Here is a 23,141-nt window from a genome sequence, read left to right on the forward strand (position 1 = left end):
TGAAAGGAAAAAAAAAACACCCTTGTCACACTGTGTGCTGTCGGATGCTTGATTTCACCTCAAATTCTAAATCGGATGTCTCGAAATCAAATTCGTGGAAAATTACTTCTTTCTCGTGAACTACATTACTTCAGAGGGAGCCGTTTCTCACAACCTCTCCCCATTACTCGTTACCAAGGAAGGTTTTATGCTTTTAAAAGAAATTGAGTAATTACCAATAGTGTCCGCTGCCTATAAGTCTAAAAAAAAACTTGTTGGTTTTGAGAAGTTCACACCATTTTAAGTTTGCAATAATATTTCCCTCAGAAGTGAAATCATCGTTGAGAAAACTTTGTCTGTAAGCTTACCTTTAAAAAAACCTGATATCGATTGTTGGCGGAATAATTTATTTTTTAAATAACTCGAAAAAAAATGTGCGAAATTACAGATAACCCTGGAGTCATTTTTCACCTGGTAAAGTTAGATCACTCCATCATTGAACATCACAATCAATACGAGTCGGTAGTGACTAATATCAGGTTCATTCAGTCCGTGTCGTCCGTGTCAGCCTGGCTACGATATGCGTCTGTTTTCATTCACACAATTGACCTTACTCGAAATCTCCCCAACACAAACCCTTACCTTCTACCTGTTTGTTACAATCAGTATCTTGTCATAAACTCCGACCAAACCTGCTGTAAACCGACCAGTGGTTCCTTCCCCTCTACTAGGCCCAATTCATAGGGCCACTTTTAAGCGCAACAACTAGCAAATTATGCTTACCAACTAAAACAAAAAGTTACCAACTAAAATACCACTTCACATGTAGCATATGAGATTGGTATCCTGCTTATTGTTGCTTAACAGAAATCGTTTCTGCTTAAGCAGCTTTATGAAATTAGGCCCTGATCAACAGATCAATCCGAGCCGGTAGCCCAAAGAGTCGGATCGATAACGAACGGCAGCAGACGGCTATTCTTTCCTAAACCAGCTCTTCCACACAGTGTCCACGGAACGAAAGTCGCCTGGTCAATATATCGACTGGATAATACTGATGCAACATAACGGAATCCACGTCACTGATATCGATTAACACTTCATTGTAGAGACTTGATATCGAAATGTAACACTGACAAACATCATGGGACCTCTTCAAGAGCACGTGACATGTACACTGCAAAAACTGGGGTGTTAAAACTGACACTGTCACATAATCTTCCTTCCGAAAAAGTCGTTTTTAATTACCGTGAAGTATAAAAAATAATCAGTGTCAATGTCCATATGAAAGAAAATAATGAAAGCCGGCCACATCGGTCAGACAAATTGAGGTACGAAGTGACTTGGTACGAAATGACTTGGGTACGAAATGACTTGGGTACGAAGTGGCTTGGGTACGAAGTGACCAACATCGATATATATATATACAGATACAGAAATTAATTATAATCAAGTTCAAAGGGAAGGTACACGTTTGGTAGTTATTCAAAACTAATATTTAACTTAAAAACTGACTTGGTAACGAGCATCATTGGAGAGCTGTTGATAGTATAAAACATTGTGAGGAAAGGCTCACTCTGAAATAGCGTAGATTTTGAGGAAGAGGTAATTTCTTAGTAAAATATTAAAAGACTAAGAAGTATTTTATTCCTAACCGAAAGCACACAAATTCGTCCAAATTCGATGGCCAATTGAGACCAAGTTTTCACAGGCTAATTTTTATTTTATGCTTAAATGTTGGGATACACCAAGTGAGAAGACTGGTTTTTGACAATTACCAATTGTGTTCAGTGCCTTTACTATAATTGTGATGTTAAAATAACACCAATGTAATTCTGTGAACAGAAATGAGTGTAATTTTAACACATTTAAAGTGTAAAATGTCGGTTTTTATGTGTGACAAAACCTATGCTGTCGGTTTTAACACCCCGGTTTTTGCAGTGTATGGGCAAAGTGATGTCGAATGTAACACTGACTTTAGAGCAAGACATCGACAAATCAGTAGGCACAATTTTTCAACTAAGACCTCAAAATAGCATGACAAATCGTTACTTCCAAAATAATAAATGTTGTCGTTTAGTCAACTGCATGTTGGTGGTTTAATTGAGGTGCTTTAAACGGTATACGGTATTTTGTTTTATAGCTCTAACCATGGAGGTAGAAATCGACTGAATGTAACATCAATAACAACAGCAACAACACAACAATAGCACTTTGAGGCCGAAGCTAGACCATTGAGCTCCAACATCTACACCAACGAGCATCGAGAACAATGAATGAATATTTGAACTGTGTGAAAACATGGAGGAAAATTCGAACTTTTCCTCCATGGTGAAAAAATACAATCTTATTAACAATTTATTCAAAATAACTTATTTTCTTCCGCGTGCAAAATTCACACAGACTCACCTTTACAGAAGCCATCGGTTGCACTTCGTTACAATAAAGCTAGAGCGGTTTTAAGCCAGTGTTTACAAAACACAGTCGTATAGCTGCACCCTGTCGACCTCGCATAGTTTGTCCACATGTTATTTAGGTCAGTGCTCGAGTTAAAGAATTTAATCAGTATTTACTGACATAGATCTTTTCCATCAAAAGGGTGAATGGTTATCTGCGACCGTGTTTCGTTTTGTATCAAGTCCTGTCAATGAATACTAGTCATGTTGACCCTAAAAGTGTATGAATCCATGAAGGTAGACATGGAAGGGTAGACTTCCTCCATGATGAAACTGACAAGTTAACGAATCTTTAGCGTGATTAGCGGTGGATAAGATACGGTTGGATTCACCGTTCAGCCTCTCTGCCAAACTCCACAATACACGGTGACAAAGAAGTGATCAGTCATCCAAATCTACACCATTCATGGTGTCTAGGGAACGTGTACAGCTTATGGCATTGTAGACCAACAATGAATGGAAACTGTACATTATTGGTACCAAAAGCAGGCATCAGAATAACTTGTTGGGGAAAACAGATCCAAGTGCCATGATGTCATTATTAAGCTGGCGTCAACGGTCATTCTTTTCAAACTAGCAGCCCGGTGTCGCATGCAAGTATGTCCTCTGTTCAATACCATGGAGTATATCTCCATGACAATACTATCCGGAGGACAGTATTGCATATGCAATAATGTGTGCCGGACAGTTTTGCATATGCAATCGTGTCCGCCCAAACGCTGCTGCATAATGCAATTGTGTCCGCCCATGCAATTGTGTCCGCCCGGACACGTTTGCATATGCAGGTGTGTCCGCCCCGTGCAAAACCATCCTTTGCAGTAAATTAAACACCCTTGGTCGACGGAACACGTTCGCCATTTGTTTTAAAAGCTAAATGCATGTCATGAATGACATGGAGAATGTTCGGCCGTTGGGTATTCGCTTTAATCATAAAACATGGGAATATTCATGCTGCATATACGTACGTAGGATCAGTGCATGCACGCTTGCAATACGCGCACTTACGTACAGTCGTGTACATGTCCGCCGGACGGTTTTTGCATAGCCCCGGACCCGATTGCATATGCAAAAGTGTCCGGAGCGGACAGTATTGTATGGCGGACACGATTGCATCTGACACCGGCACGTGCTTTAGGTTCATTTAGTCCTTCATTAATTAACTCTTAATTAAATTGTTTGCTCTTATTGATATTGATTTGATAGACGTGTTTCAAGGCCCGTGTCTATTAGCAAGATGGGTTACGTATTAGTTTTTATGTGTTTGTCTTGCAAGGCCTGGTGAAAATAAATGTGGTTTTTGGGTCTATGAAAATTAATATGAAAATGGTCTAAGTAACCAACTCGCCCGATCAAAGGCAACTTGGTGTGCCATACCATAAGGCAGCACAGGCTGTACCCGGCCCCCTCATAAAGGGAGCTAAGATGAAACAAATGGCACAGCGAGGGTGCAATGAGCGTCTATAAGGACGGATTTCGAGCGCTACAATGATCAATCCTAGCTCTACTCTATGAATGATCAAAGGGATTGTATACGTTTGGTTACAACTAAATAACAACTTTCTGAGAAGCGCAAAGTTTCTCGGAGTATGTATTTCTATCTTCTTGCTAGGACATTCGCTCCGTTTTTTCGGCATTTTTTCAAATGTACTATACGCGATCACCCTTTTAAAGACACTGGACACTATTGGTAATTGTCAAAGACCAGTCTTCTCAGCTTGTGTATCTCGAAATAAAATGCATAAAATAACAAACCTGTAAACATTTGAGCTCAATTGGTCGTCGAAGTTGAGAGATATGAAAGGAAAAAAACACCATTGTCACACAAAGTTGTGTGCTTTCAGATGCTTGATTTCGAGACCTCAAATTCTAAATCTGAGGTCTCGAAATCAAATTCGTGGAAAATTACTTCTTTCTCGAAAACTACCCCACTTCAGAGAGAGCCGTTTCTCACAATTTTTTTTGTATACTATCAACCTCTCCCCATTACTCGTTACCAAGTAGAGTTTTATGCTAATAATTATTTTGAGTAATTACCAATAGTGTCCACTGCCTTTAAAGTGAAATGTGCACATGTTGGTTCATCTACATTTTTATATAGGATTAAAACAATCGAATTGGTTTCAAATATTTTGCCTTATGAAGTCACTAATAAATTATTGTTTGCATACATAGACCCAACAATCGCAATGTTTGGGGTTCAGCAAAAAAGGGAGGAAAGAATTAACCCTTGGAGAGACGAAATGGGACTCAAACTGCAGTTTGATCTCAGTTGGAAAAGCAGCAGAATAAAAGAACAGACCTGACGGTAGACGCACCGGGGGAAGCAGCAAAATAAAGAACAAACGGTCGACGCACGATGTTCTCGAAACCGATCCACCACAAAAGCAGTTATACCATGGAGCAATAACTATGGTTACACTCACCCTGTTCAGTGTTGAAAACGAAGAAGGGACAGAAATACACAGCTTGTTTTCCCACAAATCAAAGCATACACGATTCAACCATATTATATAGAGCAAGCTTAGAGTTAACAATTCCCCAACTTCAGATTCATCACACAGCAAAGAGGCCGGACCAAATGCTTGGATATTCCTCAATGGATTCTGGCAACGCTAAAATGAGGACTGTCACCTTCGTCTTATCCAACGTGTCTTATTACATGCATTGGGTTTGACCTTATGACTTCCAACCGCTCGATGTAACCACAGACCTCCCCAAAGCGGGTAGGCCTACTGAGCATAAACATTGCTTTAAAGACAGTGGACACTATTGGTAATTGTTAAAGACCAGCCTTCTCACTTGGTGTACTTCATCATAATGCATATAAATACAAACTTGTGAAAATTTGAGCCCAATTGGTCGTCGAAGTTGCGAGATATGAATGAAATTAAAAACACCCTTGTCACACGAAGTTGTGTGCTTTCAGATGCTTGATTTCGAAACCTCAAATTCTAAACCCGAGGTCTCGAAATCAAGTTCGTGGAAAATTACTTCTTTCTCGAAAACTACGTTACTTCAGAGGGAGCCGTTTCTCACAATGTTTTATACTACCAACCTCTCCCCATTACTCGTTACCAAGTAAGGTTTTATGCTGATAATTGTTTTGAGTAATTACCAATAGTGTCCACTGCCTTTAAAGGGTCACGTCCACAGTATTGACGACATCTACGATTTGGATGTCAAAGTTTGTTATACGCCAAATGGTTATACATGTACTGATTTGTATGCATTGCCTTGAAGCCAAACCATTGAATCGGAGTGGGCCTAGTATTTTTCTTTACACATAAGCATATCATTTCCACAGCCCGGTCCCCAAGCAATTTTTTATATAAGTTGTCAAAAGTGTTTAACTGAACTTTGTGCTAAGCTCAATCGTGTGCTTTTGCAGCTCTGTGCATGGAGGTAGTTACATGCCAGCATGCTCTGTAAAAATGGGCCCTGCTGTTAACTGATTGGAAAAAACTGGGAGAAAAACCATAAGTTTACAAAACGGTATTCCATACCTGTTTATTTCATGAAGACAAAAATAATACATTTCTTTTACTCAAGAATTGTAAAGAATATGTGCTCCCAAATAACATTGCACCATACCTTTAACACAAGCTTCTTGACCTTGTTTGTTGATACTACATCTAACAAATTCACAGTGCCTTTGGTTGGTTAGTCTTTACTCAAGACTGTGAACTATACCTTTGTTTCTGAGCAAGATGTGCTCAATTAATAACAAGTAACTAAGAGACGCAAAATGAACAACAAATAAGGAGACATTACACAGTACACACTTTTCAAGTGGTATACAAATGGGCATTCCCAGATAGTATATAGACGATGTGACCTGTGACTTCACATGTTTACAAAAGAGCCACCAAGCATGGACTTCCTGCAGGCAGGATTTGTACACAGCTCAATGGAAGAAAACATAAAATCTTATTTTTTATGGAGATTGCACTGTCTAATCCTTATTTACTTTTTGTATGAGAAAAGGGGGCATTTATGTGGAAATTATGACACAAAATGTCAACTTTCCTATATGACCTCACTGTGCAGTATCTTGCCTGCCAGAAAAGCTAAAGAATGTATAAGGTCACACTTATTGTAAGCAAAGGTCACATGGTCTATATCATAGATACAGTTTTAAAAATTCAATATAAAAAGTTTATAATGCTGTTCATTATACATTTTATGTTATTAATCTACCCCCCCCCCAATTCTCATATGCATCACCTGTCTAGGACAGCTTTGACCTTCCTGCCCAACTGACATCCCTCCAGTCCTACTTAAAAACTCAGCATCATCAGCAGTCCAGTGTTCTCCTGCGGAAGAGTAGAGTATACTTCTTCGAAATGATTGAGACACCATAGGCTAATTTCAGAACCAACGCTTCCCCCAAAAGAGTTTTAAACATGATTGAGACAAGTTTCCTCCTGGTTTTTTACATTTTGAAAGAGGTTGTGAAATTTGGTTTTACCCATATGCGCTGATGTGTGTTAGCATGGTGCCCATCTCTGTGAAAAAAAAAATCACAGGCATGTTACTTGGGTGGGATTGAAACCTATGACCTTGGTAATTCTAGAGCAGTGTTTAACCAACTAGACCACAGAGATTGCCCGGTGGCTAGAGGCAGTTTGAACCCCATATTTTAGCAGCATGTACTGCAACGATTTAAGAAAAGGTTTGTAACAAAAATATTTGACCCCCCAATCTCTAGTTTGAGTCTGAAGCGATTTGCTCTCCGTTTTTTTCTTTAAATCGAGCCAGAAGTCCGTCCTTCTCCCTGAGAATAAAACTCAGCGTCTTCTTCTGATAATAATCTGACATCAGCTCGATGTTCTCGATGACGTCCGACAAGAGATGTGCCTTGGTGACATTGGAACCCATGGCATCAAACTTCAGATGAGTGAAGTGTACATGGAGATGGTAGTAGGATGGCTGGTAGTGAAAATATACCCTGAGCTGATCGGCGGGGATGGAGTAATTGTCCATGATGGCTTGCTGAAATGAAAACAAAATGAAAAAGAATATTAAAGTCTTATAGACACTGTACACTAATGGTAATTGTCAAAGACTAGTCTTCACAGTTGGTGTATCTCAACATATGCATAAAATAACAAACCTGTGAAAATTTGAGCGCAATCAGTCGTTGATGTTGCGAGATAATAATGAAAGAAAAAACACCCTTGTCACAAAATCGAATTCGTGGAAAATTGCTCCTTTCTCGAAAACTACATTACCTCAGAGGGACCAGTTTCTCACAATAGTTTTTACCATCAACCTCTCCACACAACTCGTTACCAAGAAAGGTTTTATGCTGATAATTATTTTGAGTGATTACAAATAGTGTCCACTGCCTTTAAAAAGCTCAATGTCATATAATATCACAGCAGTATGACAAGATTTAAACCTCTAGATAGAACATCCCAGAAAAAAAAAGATGATTAAAAAAAAAATACTAATAAGTGGGCAAGCATTGCACATTAAGTGTGGAGCAAAGAGAAAAAAGAGTTCCACACAAAGCAGGGTTTTGAAACACTATGTGGACTTACACACGTCCACACAGTGTTTTCACTAGTGTTGACGCTCGTGTTACAAGAAAATGAATATCCACACAGGGTGTATGTAACTCAGAGCTGCGTGTGTCTTTAAATGATTTAAAATTAAAACTTAAAAAATTAAGATGAAAATATTACACGAGGGAGCTAAATTTAGGAATTGAAAATTCCTCTTGTAACAGTCTAGATTGTAAGGTAAAGGGAAACATGCACCAGGCAAGGAGTTCCAATGCGATGAAAAACCAACAATAAAGAACATCTTGTATCTACATGTATGTCAACAGAAAACCAACCTGGCACTTGTCTCGTATATTCCTCAGCAGTGGTAGATGTGATTGGTTGAGGTCTCTCAGGCTCTTAATGCCCCTCCGATGACAGATAGCGACCAAGTAGAGATTTTCCATTTGCTTCCGATCCCACTTCATGTCAGGGAGTAAGACGAAACCATCGTGTGGATCTGGATCCTCGCAAACGATACGCTTCACCTCCTCGGCTGTCTTCTCAAGAATGTTGTAAACCCACTGTTTAGAAGAAACATTAATTGTTATTATTATTTATTCAGGCTTTCCACTTAACGATTTCAACAAGAAAACAAAGTTAATGATTTCAACAGTGTATTATGTAATTATCATAAAATTAGTGTATACAATAGAGTTCTTATATAGCCCATTATCACACTTGAGGCAGTCTCAAAGCGCTAATTGATTTTTCTACAAGGTATGTGGCTATGGTGAAAATGTAAGACAAACTTATTTACATAATTTATTTACGTAATGTTGACAAATAGAAAGTTGAATTTTTACTTAAAGGTTATCCTTCTGCTGCTATTTACCATGTTGTATCATAAACTTAGTGTGATCCCTGACTAAATGGCAGTTACACGTTGAATGGCTCCTGACTGGCGCAGCCCTTGTTGGATATGGGACGCAGAAGCGCTATATTTGTTTGTATTACAATCGCGCTCGTGTGGTAACGTATTTATCTTCCAGTCTCACTTGCAACGCGCAAAGTTTAACATTTCAGATCGTTATTTTGCGACGAACAGCATGCACGCGCACAAGTTTAGAATGTAATTTTTGTACTGTCTGTATACAGAGCGTGACACAACGACATTCACAATACGCACTGTGTAATACAAACAGAGGAAGTAGGATATAAAACAGAGGATGTAGTATATATGTTTTTATCCCCCTAGTAGTTCTAGCTTCTGATTGGTGGATTAGCGCGTACTGGAAGATAACGATAGATGAAATACTAGGAAGACTGCCAACTTACTCCACGTTACTAGGCATTCTACGCTTACAAGGCTAGCGCAGAAATTCGACGCTTGCACGTAAGCAGGGAATCATGATCGTAAGCGCAGAATTCGGCGGTAAGCAGAGCCATGAAATTGGGCCCTGATCTAGTTTATTTTCAACTATGACATTTTTTTACCTGTATTTTGAAGGTCTGTTCCTCAAGGAATGGTAAAGTAATTCTGCGGTAGTCTTCCCATGTTTCTTCAACTAGAGTAATCTCCTGCTTTGTATACTTGGCTATATGACGATCGGTCGCTGGGTATATCACAGTGGTTTTTATTTCTATAAAAACAAAAGTTAACATTGCCCCTGTTACTTGGTTATTTAGACTATGAATAATATTACTATTACAGTTTGGTTAATGTTGCATCGATCAGTCCTACCATATCAGGGCTTGAATTCAGGGGAAAAATCAACAAGAATGAAGAGTTGTTGTAGCATGAAATAATAACTGGACCAGAAATTTTTTTACAACTTGTATATTTTAAAAGTAAAGACCAGATACGCACGCAGCAACTTTCTACACAGTCTAACATACCCACTTTCTTGATTTGAACAGGCCCCTTTTATATTTTAGCTAAATATAGGACACTTTCGTTGGAACATCTTTGAAATAGTCGTTATGTAAAACTTTTGAGAGCGTCAAGGCACTTCCCACCAACATGGCACTTTCAACTTCATGTTTGTATGCATGTGTGTGTGTGGGCGTGTGTTGGGGGGGGGCTCCAGATTTCAAAGTACCTCCATATACTGGGTCTGTGAAATTCCAGTCCTGCATTTATAGTGGGAAAAATTTCTGTATGGCGCCACCACTTTTTCATTAGATAAGAAATATTATAATATCTGACACTGAGTCTCAACTCCAGGAGTCATGCTCTATTGAAGAGTTTGAAGATACCATACTATGTAACGTCAAACACTTAAGGTCCACCCTAATGGACACACACAACAAGAAACGTATGAATGTCCAGGCTAACCATAAGAAACACACCCATAGACGTTTCCACAGTAAGAGAGCCACCATTGCTCCTCCTACTGTTAGGTCGCCAGAGACCAATACTGTAGTTAACCTGTCTGACATGGTCCTTACTGACCCACAGGTTAAACTCCTCTCAAGGGGTCTTAAGTTTTGCCCCACACCCAGAGAACCTAACCAACTTCTTTTCCAACAGGACATGGCCCAATTCAATCGTAGGTTACGCCTACGTGAATACTTTCATGTAGAGCCCTCCATGGATGACGAGTCATCTGTGGAGACCCAACCTATTCCCCGCAACCGCTTCAGGGAAAAGAGTACTTGGGTACCCCCTAAGAACCGAGATGTGTCTCTAGAGACATACATCAATTCGGTTAACTCCGAGGTTCTTAAGGCCCCTAGTACCCCTTCTCCCAATAACCTCCCCCAAGATGAGCGGCACGCCCTTACACAACTCCGCCAATCACCAGACATAGTGATTAAACGGGCTGACAAGGGGTCCGCAGTTGTAGTCATGAACACACATGACTACATTGCTGAGGGCCTTAGACAGCTCAGTAACACTGATCATTACATTGAATGTGCCACTGATCCCACTGAATCTTTCTCCCAAGATATCAGTGACACCCTGGTTAGAATTTATAATGCCAATGGTATTGAGAAAGATACATTTAACTATCTCCTCCCACATGACCCCCGTACAGCAAGGTTCTACCTTCTACCTAAGATACACAAGCCCAATAACCCGCGGAGACCTATTGTATCTGGGAATGGTAGCCCCACAGAGCACATTTCTGAGTTTGTTGATAGCTTCCTCAAACCCTTAGTCTGCCGTATTCCTTCCTTCATCAAGGATAGACTTTCTCCACAAACTAGATGAGGTCAAGCACTAAATACCTGACTCTGCTATTTTCGTTACTTTTGATGTTTCATCACTGTATACTAACATACCCCATCATGAAGGCTTGAGTGCATGTGTCTCTACCCTCAATGCTAGTAATCAGTCCCGCCCCTCAGTGAGTCATATTAAGGAACTCATGAGCCACATTCTAATGAAGAATAATTTCACATTTTCTGACAGGCATTTTCTACAGGTACAGGGTACTGCCATGGGTACCAAAATGGCACCCTCATATGCTAACCTATTCATGTCTCAGTTGGAGGACAGACTCCTGTCCTCCGCCCCCAACCAACCACTAGTTTGGTGGAGATTTACTGATGATATTTTCTCCATCTGGGGTGGTGACCAAGACAGCTTGGACGAGTTTATTGACCATATCAACTCATTTCACCCCACCATAAAGTTCACTACCGAACAATCTCTCACCAGTGTGAACTTTCTAGATGTGACAATAACCAAGTCTCCTAATGGCCTTGTCACAGATGTTAACAGTAAACCCACCGACACCCACCAGTACCTTCTCTCCAATAGCTGTCACCCTAGTCACTGTAAGAAGGCAATTGCTTACAGTCAGGCCTTACGTATCAGGCGTATCTGTTCCACAGATACCCTGTACAAGAGGCGCTCATCAGAGCTAAGGAAACACTTTGTATCTAGGAGACACAGCGAACGTAGGGTCCAACTTGCTATCAACAGGGCTCTCAACATACCTCGTCATACTCTGTTTACTAACACGGGAGCTAAAAAAGCTCCTACCAATAGAGTTGCTTTGGTCACCACCTTCCACCCCAAACTACCCAAACTTCCCTCAATTCTCAATAATAACATGCCTATACTTCACTCCTCCAGCAGGTTACACTCAGCAATCCCTGAGGTTCCCATGGTTGCATTCCGCCGCCCTAAGAACCTTGGTGACATACTAGTCAGGGCCAAACTTCCCCCAGGTACAGTCCAAACACAACCCCCGACAGATATACTGGGCTGTCACAAATGTACCCGTTCCAAATGCAAAACGTGTCTACACATTAAGCCCTCACTTAAGGTGAAGAGTCATACCACTGGCTCTTCATACAACATCAAGACCAACTCCGAATGCAGCACGTCTAATGTAGTCTATGTCATATCATGTAAGAGATGTGGGCTACAATATGTTGGAGAGACTAAGACCAAACTTAGTCTTCGCTTTGCGAATCATGTCTCTTCCATAAAGACTAAGAAACCGTACCCAGTCTCTATCCACTTCAACAGCCCCAATCATAGTGTCATTGATGTTGAACTTCTGGTGATTGAAGCTTGCAATGGTGATGACACACACCGCAAGCATAGAGAATCACACTGGATTCACCAACTCAAGACAGTCAAACCCTTTGGACTTAACATTAACACTGGTGTTAAATAACTTCTCATTACCCTCCACTTCACTTCTGCCTAAGAACATATATGTTGTATATATTCTGTACATAAAGTATAAATTAATCTTGTTTAAAGTTGTTTTTATAAATTCATCACTGCTACTATCTGATGTAAGTAACCCCCTCCCCTTTATTTTCCACAGGTCCCTCATACCTATTTTTAAAATCATCATGCCTTTGATCTTGCTATTCTTGTTAATTGACCATTGTTAGTTGCATCATGATGCAACTTGCTCTCTAATCCTACCCTTTCATGTCTCCCTGCATTGTTGTCGAACAATACATTCACCACTTTTATGGTCCAGTAACCCATCCTTTCATTCTAAACATCCTTTGTCCTCGCCACTTCACTCCTATTGGTTCATAGCCACCAATATTGTTTCTGAAATAGAAACTTTGATTGGCTGTTATTTTCCCGCTTCTTTCTGGATCCTTTCCTTAATCCCTTTCCCCCTCTCTTTTTCTATAAATGGATATGTATTTGTTTGTACTTGTTTTATGCCTCTGAAGAAGGTCCGGATTGGATCGAAAGCTAAGGCCATCTACCCTATTCATTAAATATTATAATATCTAATTTAACTCAGTTAGATATCCCTTTTTGTAAAAATGAGTGAAAAAGTGGTGGCGCCATACGGAAAGTTATTCTTATGGGTATAATACATTCTGAATCTGGATTATAGTCGGCAAATCATCTAAAGGAAACATAACACATAAGAGTAAGACAATTGAAATAGAAGATTTTATTAAAAATTCAAATTGTTATTTTAATAATTATTAAATTTAAATTAATATAATAATAATAATGAAACTTTTTAGTAGTTATTCCATCCACCTCCATGATTCAACTAACCATTTGTGCATGACTTTTGATCAGGTTGGCCGACATAAACACTGTAAATATCATTCTGCAGATTCAGCGTCAAACTCGTATCCACGGAGAGTAGAGCACCCAGTTCTTGCTCTCGAAATGGTGTCTTCTCCAACAGCACAACCGCACACTCGTCGCTGCCTTCAAACTTCCCGTGCAGAAACACGGTCTTATTTTTAGCATCTTCCGAGATGATTTGGGATACTTGAAATCCTTGGAAGTTGTTTAGTGTCTTATTTGCGTTATTTCCCTTCCCGTTGTCTATCTTCTGTTTTTTAGTGACAGGTTCTTCGGAAGAAGTGCTGTTTGATGTGAGCTTTGCCTTACCGACTTCTTCCATGGGCGCAGCCATTTTGTATAAAACCTACCCCAAGTCGATGGGGTTTACGTGATTAGTAGGTTCCTCTGAATAAAACACGTAGTCTTTCCTCGAGCAAGATAACTTTGATTGATCATGATCATTGCAACTGTGTATTCTTGGTTTTTTTTCATAGAAGAAGGAAACCTTAATGTAAGGTGTACAACTTTAAGTTTCACTGGGCTGTTTAATCTGCAAAAAAATCAGCTAAGCATAGGGAATCTGAATACGTCTGTGATTAGACTGGGTAAATTTTCAAAAAAAATCAACCCTGAAGGCAAATTGTGTTAATTTATGGCATACAAGTTTTTTAGGGGTATTGAGGGGTGCTGAGCTCGAATTTGTTGTATGCCAAGCTCAAAAATGTCCCATAATGCCTCAAAATCCCAAAATCCAAGATGGCCGCCACTGACGTGTTAAAATACATTTATGTGCACATCTTTTTTACTAAACAAGGTAGAAACTTAAATTAAATGTCCTTCTGTAGGTTATCATGTATGGGGAATCCAATGCAATCAACAATTTTACAATAAAATATAAAGAAATTGATTAAAACTCATATTTAATGCAAAACAATGTGTTTTTTTGTTAAAAATTTAAATAAAATAAAAATAAAATAAAAAACTCCAGTATGTAAATCCTAAGTATCCAGGGATAATTTACCTACCTTTCAGGTGTCTTTTTGGCAAACAATTATGTTGTGGAATAATTGACTTACCAACTTTGCAATTTGAATTGCAGATATTATTGTATTATCAAATACGCCGTAATAAAATAAAATAAAATAAGTGATGTACATGTAATGGATCAGAAAACACCATTAGTTGTTGTACATTATTATTCCAGGCCACACTTCCATCGGCTGACTTCCTTTCTTTCTTTTGTTGGCCTGGTTTAGATTGATTTGTATTACTTTGTAATATTAGTTTACTCTGTAATACTTAGTATTACATTGTATTACTACATGTTGTATTGCCAACTCTTGTTGTTGCAGAGTGTCTGAATTAATCTATCATCAGTAACTGACAGTAAAAATCATCAGTAAAAATGGCTGAAAGCACAGAACGCCCTCGAAAAAGACCAGTGTTACTGGATCCCAAATTATGCATGATATGCCAGCAAGCTAGTAAGCAAAAGCTAATGACTGTAAGCAGTGATGGTCTTCCTTCAGTCAATACTATAAGGCAACTCCGGTCAAAATTAAGCAATGACAATTTCCGTGAAGCAACTGATCGTCTTACTGGAATTTTCCGTACAGACTCACCTCCACCATTCTTGTGGCATAAGGACTGCCGGTCTAGTTACATGAGTAAATGTAAAGTTGAAAGGTTAAGGAATGCTGCTTTGAAGGAAATTAACAACCAATGTTCGTCTGCTTCCACATCAACTCATCAGCAAAATGTTAGCTTACGGAGCAAAACGCCTCAGATAGATTGGAGGCAGTGTATTTTTTGTCAAAAGGCTCAAAGTGAAACGCTTCATCTCATACAAGAAATGAAAGTCAGCAGAAGAATATTGGAAGCAGCAAAGTATGACCAAATCTTAAGAGTTCAACTAGCTTGTGTGAATGATCTTACTGCTGCAGAAGGAACATATCACAGAAGTTGCATTGTCCAGTTCGAACGTAGGACCAAGCGCATAGCAAATATATCACCCCAGAGCTCAGATATTACGCTAGCGTGGCTTTGCCAAGAACTTGAACAATCAGCAGAGCAAGGTGATATACTGGATCTCGTAAATGTGTGGGAAAGATACTGCACAATAGCTAGTAATGCTCAGATAGATATACCACCTTCATTTCTCAGTCGAAGGAACACATTCAAGGACAAAATAGCCGACCGTCTTGAGGGCTTATTTGAAGTTGTTGTACTGCATGATCAGCCTAGAAATGAGCCTCGTACTGTATTGGTTCCGACAAAATTTCGGCATATTCCAGTATCAGCGATGGTAAAAGACAGCATCACCGATAAACTCATCCCGTCATTAGAACAAGAAGATACTGATACATTCTTGACCATGGTTCACGTGGCATTGCAAATCCGTGGTGACATGTTGTCACATCCCAAGCCAGAAGGGATAGACATCAGCGAAGACAGGGCAATAAACAGCATACCCGATAGCCTGTATATGTTTCTGAACTTGTTACTAGGTGGTCAGCGTCTACTGGAGGAGGATGAACTGGACGATGATAAGAATGAAGCCAGACGGCGGCTTAGAATCATCAGCATTGCTCAGGATCTTATGTACACAGCCAATGGAGACAAGTTCCTCACTCCGAAGCATTTAGGGTTGGCCAGTACCCTTCATCAAGCTACACGTTCGAAAGAGCTGGTGAACATGTTTCACAACGCAGGTCATGTCATGAGTTATCGAGACGTAATCAAACTTGACACTGCCCTGGCAAAGAAGACATTAGAAACCATAGATGACGATGGTTCCGTTGTTCCCCAAAATCTGGTAAAGGGACGCTACGTCTATTTCTCAACAGACAACGTGGACATTAATGAATACACTCTGGATGGAAAAGGAACCTTCCATGCCACTCAAGTGGCCGCCTGGCAACGTGGTCCACCTGAAGATGATATCCTCAATGGAATAGATATTTCTAAGACAGGAGCAATCCAAATCCCTGAGGCAATGACTGACCTCATACCTGCATCAAACAGAGGAATTACGGAGCGTCAATTCAGCGGTTTGATTGCAGCCGATTGTTTCACACAGTCATCTGAGGATTGTCTTTCAGCACAGAATGCGCACGCAACTGACATGGCGTTCATCTTATCCCGGTCATCTCACAAACCAATGCCTTCCTGGACATTGTACAATCAAAAGGCAAGCACTGTTAACCCTGAGAAAACTACAGTTGGGTACCTACCTATCATACAGAATCCTGCATCTGAACTCGAAACATTGAACACAGTTGTCAAGCGAGTGCTTCATGTGGCCAAATCGATGGAACAAAAGCATGTTGTACTGACAGTGGACGAGGCACTCTACCCAAAGCTGCTTGAATTGAAATGGTCAGTAGAAGAGTACAAGGATGTGCTTATACCTTGCCTGGGAGGACTTCACATTGCCATGAACTTTCTTGGTGTAATAGGGCGACACATGAGTGAGTCTGGCCTGAGTGAGCTGTGGGTAGGGTGTGATCTTTTGGGAGCCAATGCTGCGCAGAATGTCATGAAAGGAAAGGGGTACGCACGTGCCATCAGGACACATAAACTTACCCTTCAGGCACTTTGGCAACTACTCCTCCCACGGCTTTATACGTACCTAGATGGAGTTGATGTTACCCTGAGAGACGAACTCTCAAATGTCTGCACAACCATAGACACTGACCACATTGCACAGATAGTAAACAAACTGACAACCGACAGATTTCAGCAGCCCATGAAAAAGTTCCCGGCAGCTCTTGCAGTTGATGACCCGAATGCTGAATTCTGGTGGAACTATATGACCATGGTCAGCATCCTACTCTGCTTCACAAGAGCGCAACGTGATGGATCTTGGGATCTCCACCTATACGCCTTCAAGCGTATGCTGCCATTCCTCTTCAGGTACGATCACGTTAACTACGCCAGGTGGGGTACTGTATACTTGGCTGAGATGTCGGTTCTCCCACCAGAAGTCCTCCATGAGTTCCAAGAAGGCAACTTTGTAGTAAAACGGGCCAATCGACGCTTCAATCAGGTTTCAGCCGACCAAAGTACGGAATGGCTAAACGCTACAGGAAAAAAGAGTGGAGGCCTAGTAGGTATCACGAGAATAGCATCCGCACTCAGTAGATGGACATTGTCATACAATCTGAGAACAGTCATAGCTTCTCAGACAAAAACATTGCGGAGCCTGACAATGGACGATGAAGACGATGAGTACACACATAATGAGTGCACCAAATGCAGGATGGAGAAAGATGACTCTGATGAAGGCAGACTTGTTGTATCAATGAAACAGCATGGTGTGTTTCAAGATGGCGGTGGCACATTGCAGAACATAATCACCAAGGATGTGGTCACGCCTGTGATTCAAGAATCTCTGCTTAGTGCGGAAAAACTCGGACAGGCGCAAATGACAGTCTTTGTAAACAAACGTCTGTGTGAGCCTCCAGAAAGTAACCAGCACCTGGATCTAAAATCACCCATTCAAAAAAATAATGCCAAGACATTTGCCTCGTTGTACGAAGTTGTGAAACCTTCCAAAAGCAAGCAAAACACTATCAAAGTGGACAGGAACATTCTGCAAAGGCTTTTAACAGCTTATAAAGCGGGGCGTGAGGTTAACCTAGAAAACATCCTCCAGCATGAACTTATGACCATCCCACTATCTTTGGCCACAACTAGTGGTAGTCTACATTCTACCAACAAGTCTGTGTTAGCAAACATTCTGACACAACAAGTCCAAACTCCAGCAAATGTTACACTCAATCAGCCCAGCTGCCTGCTTATTGATGGCCAAGCACTGGTAATGGCAGTTGGAAAGCCCCCTGACATTAGAACGTTTGGAGACTATGCCAACACATTTGCTAACACTGTGTTTAAGATGGGAGCAGAATACCAGAGGATCGACGTAGTCTTCGACAGGTACCAAGGAGAGTCAATCAAAGCAGGTACAAGGACCAAACGGAAGCAGCGCCACCGACCAGTACGCCGTGTAATAGAAAATGAATCTTCAGTTCCTCTCCCGTCAGACTGGTCCAGCTTCATGGCTCTCGAGGAAAATAAAGCAGACCTCGCACAACTACTTTCAAACCACCTGATTGAATACAACCCGACAGATAAACCAGTGGTTGTAGTAGCTGGGGGGTTCGCCGAAGCGACCACTGTCAAGTCATCTGATCCAGATCTTGAAGTTTCCTCTCTGAGAGCTGACCACGAAGAAGCTGATACCCGGCTGATTTTGCATTGCATCCATGCTAATATGAAAACGATAGTTGTGTCAGTACGTGATACAGATGTGCTTCTTTTACTTCTAGCACATTATGACAGAATGGGATGTACATCTCTCTACATGAAAGCCGGGACATCGAAGGCTCCAAAGTATTTCCCAGTTCATGAAATTCGAAATCTGTTATCTCCAGATCTAGTGGACACACTACTTGCATTCCATGCTGTAACCGGCTGTGATAGTGTTTCTCAGTTTAGTTGCCACGGGAAGAAAACAGCCTGGAAAGTGTTCGAGCAGCATCACACTGATCTGGTTGGCCTTGGCAGAGGCCCTCTCACAAAAGAAATCGCTATATCAACCGAAAAATTCATCTGTAAAATATATGGCGTCCCTAAAGTAGATACATGCAACAAAGCACGAGTCAAGTTGTTTTGTATTGGTCATGCACAAGAGACTCTGCCACCAACCTCAGATGCAGCAAAGTTTCACATCATGCGTTCACACTATCAAGCAAGTGTCTGGAATCAAGCACACTTGCCGCATCCTGATCTTCCTCCAGTGACCGAAATGGGATGGATGCACCTGGACGGTCAGTTAGTGCCACGGCTACTCTCTCTGCCACCTATCCCTAAAGCTTGCAGGGAGATCACCTCATATGGTTGTACAAAGGGGTGCCTTAGCCTGCGCTGCAGCTGCAGGAAAGCTCGCATGAAATGCATCGAGGCGTGCAACTGCAGGAAACTTGATGACAACTGCCGGAACACCCATGACGACCAGGAATGAGTTCACATGTGCACATCTACATCTACCGCAGATATGGTAAGCTCATGTAAATTACTCACAATTAAAGTTTTGCCATTGCTGTCATTTTACAACAAAATTTGCATGTCAAATTTTGGTTTAGGTATAAAGTGTGTGTCAGTGTTACTTGGAGGTTTTCCACTTAAGCCAAATATATGCCCTTTTAACCAAATGGACTGTCTTTTTATTTGTTTTTGCTGTTCAGATGTGCTTCCTGTCAAGCCGTCTATGTTCCTGGTGAGGAAGGAGAACGATGAGCCTTCGGATCTTTGGTCGAAAAATTAACAATCTTTAGAGAACTTTTTGCATTAAATACAACTTTAAACCAGTTTCTCACAATGTTATCTCAAAACTGCTTGTGGCATTGGATTCCCCATACATGATAACCGTAAAAAGGAAATTTAATTTAATTTTCTACCTTGTTTAGGATTCTTAGGATTAACGTACTGGAGTTTTTTTATTTTATTTTTATTTTATGTAAATGTTTAACAAAAAAACACATTTTTTGGCATTAAATATGAGTTTTAATCAATTTCTTCATATTTTATTGTAAAATTGTTGATTTCATTGGATTCCCCATACATGATAACCTACAGAAGGACATTTTATTTAAGTTTCTACCTTGTTTAGTAAAAAAGATATGCATATTAATGTATTTTAACGTGTCAGTGGCGGCCATCTTGGATTTTGGGATTTTGAGGCATTATGGGACATTTTTTAGCTTGGCATACAGCAAATTCGAGCTCAGCACCCCTCAATACCCCTAAAAAATGTGTATGCCATAAATTAACACAATTTGCCTTCAGCACTTTAAATATGCACATTTTCACAATTTGTACCCAGTCTAGATCTTTCCCCATTGGGAATTATGCACTTAATGTAGTAGGATGATTCAAAAGAGGGCGCTATCAGAAAAGGGCGCATTTGTTTGTCTGTATGTAGATAGAGTACAGAATTTCCATCTTCAAAAACATTACTGATTTTTGTTAAATGATTTTCTTTTGATTGAATTTAGAAAGGAACAAATCTCATTGAAAAGCTCTACGACAGTGGCAATTTTGGTGTAGGCCTACCGAAAAAAACGGGACACTCCCAAGATGGGTACCAGACGATGTTATGTCTGGGCTCCATTTCATAAAACTAATTATAGCAGAAAACACTGCCTTTAGCAAATTAATGTCTCTGCTTCGGTAATTATAAAATACAAAGAAAGAATCTTGTGGAATGATGTCTAGTAACATGTTTCTGCCAAGCTTTTTTCTGTGCTGAGCAGTAAGTTTGTGTATTTTGTTTTATGATGGTTGGGCCGACGGAGCTAGTACTAATTTCTACTTCTGAAAGGACTCGAGAAAGTGAACGCCATTTTAATTCGGGCAGTTTCAGTACGGTCTGTTTAAATTGCCAGTGAGCCTGACTGCATGTCCGATATGGGGCAAATTTTCCGCCCAATTTTCCTCTTAACTGTTTCAGAGCGCTGTGTACTATAAAAAAAATACTATCAAAAAAATATATATAATATATAAAAAAAACATTAAACTAATAACCATCTCATGTAAGTACCCCCCCCCCCATTTTTTCCACAGGTCCCTCATGCCTATTTTTAATACCATCCTACCTTTGATCTTGCTTTTCTTTATTAATTGACCATTGCTAGTTGCATCATGATGTAACTTGCTCTCTAATTATAACCTTTCATGTTTCCCTGCATTGTTAACGAACAATGCATTTACCACTTTTATGGTCCAGTAATCCTTCCTTTCGTACTAAACATCCTTCGTCCTCGTCACTTTACTCCTATTATTTCCCCGCTTCTTTCTGGATCCTTCCCCTAACCCTTTCCCCTCTCTTTTGCTATAAATGGATATGTATTTGTTTGTACTTGTTTTATTGCTCTGAAGAAGGTCCGGTTTGGATCGAAAGCTAAGGCCATACCCTATTTATTATATAAAAAAACATTTAAATGCAGGATAAAAACATGAGCAGAAATAAATAACAATATGGTTTGAAAATTGCTTTCAAAACATTCGTATTATTTGTGTCCAGAAGTAACCGCTTGCCCCCTTAAACTCAACTGACGCAAAATGAGCCAGACGAAGGGTCGCACAAACCTTGCAGAAAGCTCCAAGTCCTTGCCAAGTAAAAAAAAAATTGGTCGAAAGGGTAGGAGTGCATGTTTGAAGGCCTCACTGCCCACGTGTGCACGTTTCAATTGTGCCCGTGGACAGCGAATGGGTTTAGAGTTTGCTTTTTGATTTTGGTTGAACTTGCACCCTCCGGACCAATCCAACTTGTGCTATAACCAAAGTCATATTTATGTGATGGTTGCTGAATGGCATTTCTTCCCATGGTATCAGAAAAAATTGCGGGGGAATGTCACATTGTGTCACAAACTACATTGCAAATAACCCAGATAACGAGTAGGAATCGTGACTATGTTGATTTTTAATAACTTTTTTAAAAAAGCGAGGTAATTTTGATACATATTTGGTTTAATTCTCCTTTTTGGGTATATTTTTAATGTAATAAACTTACCAAAAAGTCAGAAACTGTGTAACAAAAGTCTTGAACTTGATAATTAGCATAACAAATGCATTCCTGTGACAGTTACATTGTTATGTTATAAATCACAACTTGCAGTTGCTGCGCCCATCGCCTCGTTTTGGATTAGCATCGTGACGTATCTCATGCATAACTATTAAGAAAGGCGTATTCTGCTTTCACTCGACGACTCTGTCGTAAAGTGAACGAGAAGTGTCGCGACACTTCAAACAAAATAGTATAGGGAGGTTTCGCACGCAAATGGATACGCATCCATACGCATAATCGTTTAGCTATTCGTAACCAATAGACGTGTCAGGCGGGATATCAGTGTCGTCTGTATACGTTTAGCTATAGTATAGCGGATAGCGAGTAGCGTAGTTCGTCATAATGATGACGTATATCCGTTCGCATGCGAACCTTCATAATGTCTAAAAATATCTTGAATCAAGTCGGACTGTATCCCTATTCCCTATTATAGAGCTAGGATCATTCTAAGTCGTAAAAAGTTCAACATGTTCACTTTATAAATTAAACTATCCTTCGATAAACATGTGATGGGGATCAAACCGTCAAACTGTTCTGTGCATCAGTTGGTTGGTATAGAAGTTTGCCCGCAACAGATCATATTATTTTGAAGTTTTTCAATTTGCTTAGAGCGATTGTCTTTAGTTGTGTTGATCTATAACTACCTGAATTAGCTGCTGAAAAATTAGGAGTAGGCGTATAGTTGCGAGACACTTGCGTTTATGCAAACTATAGCAAATATCATTGTGCAAAATAATCATAGGATATTCTTTAAAATGAAACTTAGTGCTTTGTAAAATCAAATCCGTACTAGTCTGTATTGCCATTAATTTTTAACATTCCCTAAAACGCAGACCCTTGAACAAAACACGGGACATAAAGTATTTGTGCCCAGTTTACATCCAGTTTATACTAAACAGATGACGTTATATGTATAAAGTTATATTGATCCCCCCGCCCCACACCGTAGATTACGCACATCAATCTGTGCCCAATCAACAGGTACAAACATTTGCCTTAAATTGTGCACACCACTGTATAACACATTGACTCACAAAATGGCGCAACCAAAATTGTTTGAAAGATGACGTCAAACT

General features: G+C 40.1%; 1 protein-coding gene across 1 annotated transcript; it reads right to left on the reverse strand.

Annotated features, from left to right (window-relative positions):
• Window positions 1–6,997: 6,997 nt before the first annotated feature.
• On the reverse strand, window positions 6,998–13,791 carry LOC117306984 (m7GpppX diphosphatase-like). The gene is made up of 4 exons (XM_033791596.1): window positions 13,419–13,791; window positions 9,416–9,561; window positions 8,275–8,502; window positions 6,998–7,424 (listed from the first exon to the last, which is right to left on the reverse strand). The coding sequence occupies exons 1-4, from the start codon at window positions 13,786–13,788 to the stop codon at window positions 7,137–7,139; spliced, it is 1,032 nt and encodes a 343-aa protein (XP_033647487.1). The 5' UTR covers window positions 13,789–13,791; the 3' UTR covers window positions 6,998–7,136.
• Between the last annotated feature and the right edge of the window lie 9,350 nt (window positions 13,792–23,141).

Source organism: Asterias rubens, chromosome 2, assembly GCF_902459465.1.
Source record: "Asterias rubens chromosome 2, eAstRub1.3, whole genome shotgun sequence".
NCBI classification, from domain to species: Eukaryota; Metazoa; Echinodermata; class Asteroidea; order Forcipulatida; family Asteriidae; genus Asterias; species Asterias rubens.

Excerpts from the sequence above, each read along its gene's own strand:
- LOC117306984 (XM_033791596.1), bottom strand. The coding sequence starts at position 13,788 with ATGGCTGCGCCCATGGAAGAAGTCGGTAAGGCAAAGCTCACATCAAAC. Across the intron at positions 9,562-13,418 it reads TCAAAAGTCATGCACAAATG|AAATAAAAACCACTGTGATA; the intron begins GTTAGTTGAATC and ends TTGTTTTTATAG. Across the intron at positions 7,425-8,274 it reads ATATACGAGACAAGTGCCAG|CAAGCCATCATGGACAATTA; the intron begins GTTGGTTTTCTG and ends TTTTCATTTCAG.